The 7,098-nt window shown below is 35.3% G+C and overlaps 2 protein-coding genes across 2 annotated transcripts in view; one reads left to right on the top strand and one right to left on the bottom strand.

The window, feature by feature from the left end:
• LOC109826575 lies at positions 2,165–2,647 on the top strand. The gene has a single exon (XM_020393604.1). It carries the CDS (start codon positions 2,165–2,167, stop codon positions 2,645–2,647), a length of 483 nt encoding a protein of 160 aa, XP_020249193.1.
• Positions 3,529–7,098, bottom strand: part of LOC109825129 (MADS-box transcription factor 2-like) — a 32,687-nt gene continuing 29,117 nt past the window's right edge. The window contains exon 7 of the mRNA XM_020391862.1: positions 3,529–3,908. Within this exon, the coding sequence (XP_020247451.1) occupies positions 3,768–3,908 (141 nt within the window). The 3' untranslated portion in view covers positions 3,529–3,767. The remainder of the gene's footprint in view (positions 3,909–7,098) is intronic.

The following is a 7,098-nucleotide window of genomic DNA, read 5'->3' as shown; positions in this document are numbered from 1 at the left end:
CTACTTGAGGGTAGTGTGAGATGTTTGACAGGATTGGCATTGGATGAGGTTTGGTATTGTACTGTCTTTCATTTATTGATTTACTCATAGAATTTAGAGTTGGTATTTAGCGATTCACAATTTGAGATACAAGGTATATACAAGAGGGTTTTCTTATTTGGATTATTTCGCTCGACGTACCCATTCTCATGTTGTGGATTTATAAATATCAATCTCCGCTTAGTCCGGGATAGATAATTTTATATCTATATGTATTAACATGTATTTCCATATATATACCCCTAACCTCATTTCCCCTGGGGGCGTTGGAGATGATCTCGCTAGCACTTTGATGTTCGTTATTTTCCCTCTTTTCAGGCAGCGAGTTAGGCGCACGGAGAGTCGTAGGTTGATGGAGTTTCGGCCTAGCGCCTATTATTATTTATATTAGTAGTTTATTTCATGCTCCACTGTAGTTAGTGTTTATTTTCAGACATTTAGAGTTGTACTTCATTTTGGAAAGGCTGTGTGTCTTAGTATTCTATTCAGTTGACTTTATGTATCGAGATATTTTACATTTGATTCAGTTTGTCATTCGTACTTTATTTTACTCAGTTAGAACATGATTATGAGTATTTAGATATCTCTTTCCTTTATCATGTTCATTGTAGTATTACCTTATTCTATCTGCCTTATACCTACACTTATTTATTGTTAATTCCACTAGAGAGATATTATTGTGATGGTGAAACGTGTTATTGCACAATGTTAGTGCATGGCAGGTTTGACATCATTGGGTTCACCTTGGACTACAGCCTTGTGTGAAACCAGGGACGTCACATGCCTCCTCCTCTGCCAGCCGTCCAATGCGCCACCATCTACTTGGTTGGTGATTACAAAAATTTAAAGTTCTAATTAGATCAAATCTAATCAAGAACCCTAAGATCATGATATAGAATAAAAATTAATCAAATTAAAATACTCTTTAATTTATCTTTTGATCTAACCCGAGAATAGTAATCGAACCCTAATTTTGATCTTAATCAAAATTTTTGATCTTAATCAAAAAAATTTATCTTAATCAAAATTTTAATTTAATCCAATTAAATAATACAAAAATTTAGATCAAACCATGATAATTTAATCTAATTAAATTACTACAAATTAGATTTTTAACCTACTCTGATACCATCTTTTTTAGAACATGCATACAATGCAATGGAATTTGCATATCGTGTAGATTAATAAAAATTGATTAAAGTTTAGAAGAATGCCTGAAATGCTTTCCAAATTTCTTCAATAATCTGTCACAAGGTCAATATGAAATAGCTTCAAGTAGAAAAAGCCTTCAACTGAAATCCATCCTTTACCGAAGAGGAGCAATACTGAGAAATAGGTTTTTAATTTTCTATTTCTTGTTTTTCTCATGAGGCTACATATGACCCTATATATAGGATTAAACTTGCTATATAGATTTCAATTTCAAAATAATTCTTAATTATTTATAACTCTTTCCTTAACAATCAAAGATAGAATATTCTTTCTATGACAATTAAGTAATGGTGCATTTGGTTCGGATACGATTCGGATATGACACTAACTATATCTATATTCATTTTCTTAAAACAGATACGGATGCAGTTCGGATATTCATCAGTAAGACCAAAGCATTACCATATAGCATTAAACAGAAGTGGATATGGTTCGGATATTAAAGAATTGGATACGAATATTAATCAGATATTTGCGAAATGGATATGAATAGGATATGACAAAAAATACATATAATTTTAATAACTCGCAAATAAAATATTACTAAAAATTAATATATACTTGCAAGCAAAAAAAATCCAGAACATTGCTACACAGATTCATGCCATAAAACAGAAATTAGGGAAATAAGTATGTAATTGTACATAAATACTCACTAACGTCTCCTTGACCTGAGTAGTATATTGACCTCTTTCGCTGTCTGACACTAGCTTGGAGAGCCCCAAATCTGCAACCTTTGCATTCATATGTTCATCAAGAAGGATATTCGAAACAGTTGCTCAAGGTCAGGGATAAAGCAATCATTATTTGTGGAGGAATTGAAAATCTGAAACAGTGCATTAGCTCATGTTGTAAGAATTCTAAAATTCAGTTATCCAAGCTATACTCATCCATCTCCCCTGTATCCAACAAAATGCCCTGGTTTATGACAGTTTGGGATTCAAAGAACTACCCTAAGCATAGTTTTATCCTTTGGCTAGCTGTTCTTAACAGATTGCAAACCAAAGATAGACTTCTTAGGAGAGGCATTATTCAATCTGCACAATGTTGCTTATGCTCTTCAGCTCAGGAATCTCGTAGCCATCTTTTCTTTGAATGTTACTTCTCATCTGGTGTATGGAATAACATCTTGGATTGGCTTCAATTCAGATGGAAGGCTTGTAATTGGGATATCATTTTGGCTTGGTTTAACAATAGTCTAAGGGGAAGAGGCTTCAAGCAAAGTGTGAAAAGATTGGCATTGGCAGCTTCTATCTACTGCATTTGGAAAGAAAGAAACAATAGAATTTTCAACCTGAAATCCAGAAATGTTGATCAGGTTACCAGGGATGTTAAGGAGGCAATATTGATGCTATTCTCAATGGTTCATTCTCAGAGGACAATAAGCAGTGGTTAATTTCTCTTTGAATCTCTCCTGTATATAGCTGTTTGTTTGATCCTGTTTTTTGATTTTTCAGTTCTTTTGAGCTGATTATCTGTTGTACATATTTTTTCACATTTTGGTAAATGAATAAAAAGTTTTTTTCATTGACCAAAAAAAAGAAGGATATTCGTAGATTTTATATCTCTACAGATAATTGGTTGGTTTGCATGTTCATGAAGATAAGCAACTCCTTGAGCTGAGTCAAAAGCTATTACGAAATATGGCCTTCCAGTTCAACGCTAGTTTGTTCCACAGGGAAAAATGAAAAAATAAAAGAAAATTTTTAGTGAAGGCAAAATGAAGAGAGAAGAATATATGGTTTTTGTTATTTTAGAGCAAACCTAACAAACATTCCCTCAGGGTTCCATTAGGCATGAACTCATAAATTAGCATATGTTCTCCTTTCTGAAAGCAGAAGCCTACAAGTTAGATACCTTCCCATAGCCTCCTACTCCAATTACATTAATCTCAGGGAAATTGTTAGTGCAGTTCCTGATCATGAATTCTTAGATTCAAATGATCAAATAAAATCTTCTATATTGAAGCTATTTAGCCACAATCAAACCAATATAAGAGATTACATAACTTCCAATCACTAAATTTCTTTAGAAAACTCAATGAGATAATCAATGAAACTAGAACATTATTAATCTAATGAGGGAAACAGCTACAAGTTGTCAGCAAATCTGTCGCATAGACCTAAGTCTTTACAAAGGGAAAAATATATGGATGTTTGCCAAATGATGGGTACTGAGCCTTGAGAAGTTGACACAAGACAGAGGTATTTGTCTCTCTTTTCAATCCTGGCTCGTATTGCATACAAATAAGCAAATTAAATATCTCAAAGCATCTGTGCATTGAAACCATAACTGCATTTTCATGTAAAGTTCAATCTCAGCGAAAATGATGCTAATAAAGACAATATAGCAAAATAAAAATGTGTTGTCATCATACTAACACTTCCAGCCAAGTCAAATAAGTTCATGAGCACACAATACGTCCTTTTTATCAAGCTCAATCAACCCCATAATAGTATCTTATAGGTATCATACATGCCAATAGAGAGAAATACTGATAAAGATGAATGCATTTACTATTTGTTCTCCTGTAGATTTGGCTGGAATGGCTGAACACGAAAGGCCATTGGCATATGAGTAGCAAATGCACCGTTTTTCTGATGAAAGCCAAGATCCAGATCCCTGACATTCTCCTCCATTGCTAGTTGCTGATGGTGCTGCAAAGGGAAATACTGGTTAGAAACTACTATGTTCTCACAAAGGAATGTTCATCAGAAGTGATAAACTATTGTAGCTATTATAACATTATAACCCAAAAACATCAGGAGTGAAAAATGTAATATGAAATACATCTTTACTCCTGAGTGTGTGAGTGTCGATGTGTATGCATTCTCTTTTTTGTGTCCGAGTCAGTGTGCATTCACATCTTGCTTGTGTGCTGGTGTATATGGGAGAGTATGAGCAGTACAGAGTAAGGGAGAACCAAAGTTACTAGAATAAATTAAAAAACTTCCAAGTTTTCGACATATAAACCCTTTTCTTTCCAGTTAGGAAGTTTTGTGTCAGACCTGAGAAGTATTAACAAGGAACATCACACAAACAACATGATGTGGTAACTTGTAAGGTACCGTTTGGCAAAGGGTTAAATGAGGGGTTAAAAGAGACTTAACCCTTCTTAACCCGCCAAACACAAAAAATCTATACAAGAGTTAAAGTGGGTTAACCCATCATAATTTGCCAAACATAAAAAATATAGAAGGGTTAAGCTAACTCCTCTAGAGGGATTAAAATAAGTTAACCACTCAAAATGAGAGGTTTACTAATACTCCTATTTAGAAGGATTAAGAGTTAACCTTTCTAATTATAAAAAAAATAGTCAAAATCATTGTTATTCCCAAACACTAAAATTGATCACAATGACGAAAATAAAACTTATTTAACAGGTTAATAATTTGGTCCTTCAGATTATCGAATGGGTTAAGTACATTAATCCTTCTTTTGAACCCCTCTTCCTTAACCATTTGTCAAACGGGACCTAAAAGAATAGGACATAGTGACAAGGTTATAAGACTAGAATAGATACAAATGTTAAGAGTGAAAGTCCTCATTGAGCGATGTTGGGATATATGAGGAAACAAGTCAAGGCATTACACATGCAAAAATGTATTGATTATTGTTGGAAGTAGGAAAACATAATTGGAACTATATCAACTATCTTTCATATATTGAGAATCCACAAATATAGTAGATATTATATTGTAACTATTTTTGTTCTTACAAATTAGGCAACCATGTACCTTATAAATCAGTATTCTCTTGATCAATAGAAGAAATATAAAGGAATTTCCCTCTTTCGTCCAATTTTTCTATGTTATAAATTCCCTTGAGACATCTATCTTTTCTATTAGGGGGTTATTCATCGGGACATTTGGGGGGATAATGGGATAATTTTGGGGATTCTATAGTGTTATTCATTGGGACAATGAAACAAGGATAATACATTTTTGTGATATTGGTTTTTTGGAACACTAGTGAGATAATTTTACCACTTGGGATAAAATTACCCAACTCAAATATAAAAACTTTGTCCCAATAGTAAAAATTTACCACATCCTCCATATTGGAATAATTTTGTTCCACTTTGAAGGCAATTGGGATAATTTTCAAACATTTTTGTATTGCTTAACTAATACATGCTAATTATATTATAAATATATGACATGATATATAAAATATAAACTAATAATATATTAAATATATTATATTATATTATCATGTAATAAAATAAAATATTATTATAGTTTAATTTATATGTATAATTTATTTTATGATATTTATTATATATTATTATGCAATATCACATACTATATTATATAATAGTACAACATATTTATTATAATATTATATAATATTTTAATAACATATATTATTATATAATATATTATATTAAATGTAGTTGATATTTTATTGTAGCAATTATATTATAGTGTACTATATTAAACCAATATAATAATAAAAACAACCGACATGTCAAGATCCAAATTCGCCGACAGCTGGGCTGGGTACGATGATGGGCGAGAGAGGGAAAAAAACCTTCTGGATGGATCGGGAAAAGTGACGACGAAGACGACGAGTGTCAGATGGAAGAGTTCGACAAATTCTATGGGACTGGGGATCCAGAGCACGAACCGGCGTCGGGTCGAAGGAAAAAAAGAGTCGACCACTCACGAGGAGTTTTCCCAGCTCAAGGCACCAAGATGACTGAAGAAGATGGAGAGAACTCGAGTCAAAAGTCCGACGGAAGTTAAGCCCTCGATTAGCAAAGAGCTCCCCCAACGAGCTCTCTCCGTTCTATCCAATAGACTATTCCTTGGGCTTGAGTCCCAGCTTCGGTAGGAGTCCAAACAGCATTATCCATTTCTAATTCCGAATTCTCATCCATAGGTGGAAATTCTTCTATGACGGCCATCCCCTTCCATTTCCCCCTCCCCGGTTGATCATCCACCTGGGGCTGCGTCTCGGGAAGCACCACTGGAGTCACCGGACCGGTACCATCATGGTAGCAGCAGATGGCCTATGTCTATGGAACTGGGAGGGAAGCTGGGAATAGGAAGGGAGAGAAAGCAGCGAGAAGAAAGGTTGGGATAGATTGAAGCACCGATTGGATAAGAGTGATTCGACCCTGCGAGCAGCGAGCGCCCCTTTATGAGTAAGTTGCGAGCCACGGGTTCGGAACGCAATCGGAAGTCAACGAGGACTAGAGTGCCTTTGGGGCTTCAAGCTAACGCTAGTGATTCCTGTCTCCATTTTCTTCCTTCGAGCACGAATCTGCCGGGGATGCGAAAATGCAGTCTTCAAGATCTTCAGGAAAGAGCAAGAATGAGTGCTGAAAGGAGTCTCGAGCGAAGGGAGAACAGCTCCTCTCACGGACCCGGGGGCTCCAACGACCTCCGATCCGCGAAAGCCCGAAGAATAACCCATCTGATTCGTGCACCTATTGTTGGGTCACAAAAAAAAGACGGAGTCGTTGCTTGACAGCGTTCACACGCAGCAAGAGAGTTATTTCGGTTCTCCATGCATTCGGACTGGAAACGTCGAGCGCGAGCAGAGGCGCGAGATGACCTTTCAAATCCGAAAAACCAGCTAGGATGACTACCCTCGGGGAATGAGATAGAAAGAAGGTAGTAGTAGGAAAGAAAAGGACCTCTCACTCCATTCAATAACTTGTTCTAGGGCATATTTTTAGAATAAGAAAAAGAAGCTACAGCTTCTCAGCTTTCGCAATGTTCGGTATGGGGCTACTGTTTTAGGTAAGCGACGAGCGGAGGGATTGAAGGAGGAAGGAAGGTTTCATCTATGAGCTATAGTATAATATAATATAACATATTAAAATTAATAAATATAATA

Source organism: Asparagus officinalis, chromosome 10 (genome assembly GCF_001876935.1).
Source record: "Asparagus officinalis chromosome 10, Aspof.V1, whole genome shotgun sequence".
Lineage (NCBI taxonomy): Eukaryota > Viridiplantae > Streptophyta > Magnoliopsida > Asparagales > Asparagaceae > Asparagus > Asparagus officinalis.
Note: the sequence above shows the minus strand (reverse complement) of the source record. Positions and strands in the feature narration are given on the sequence as shown.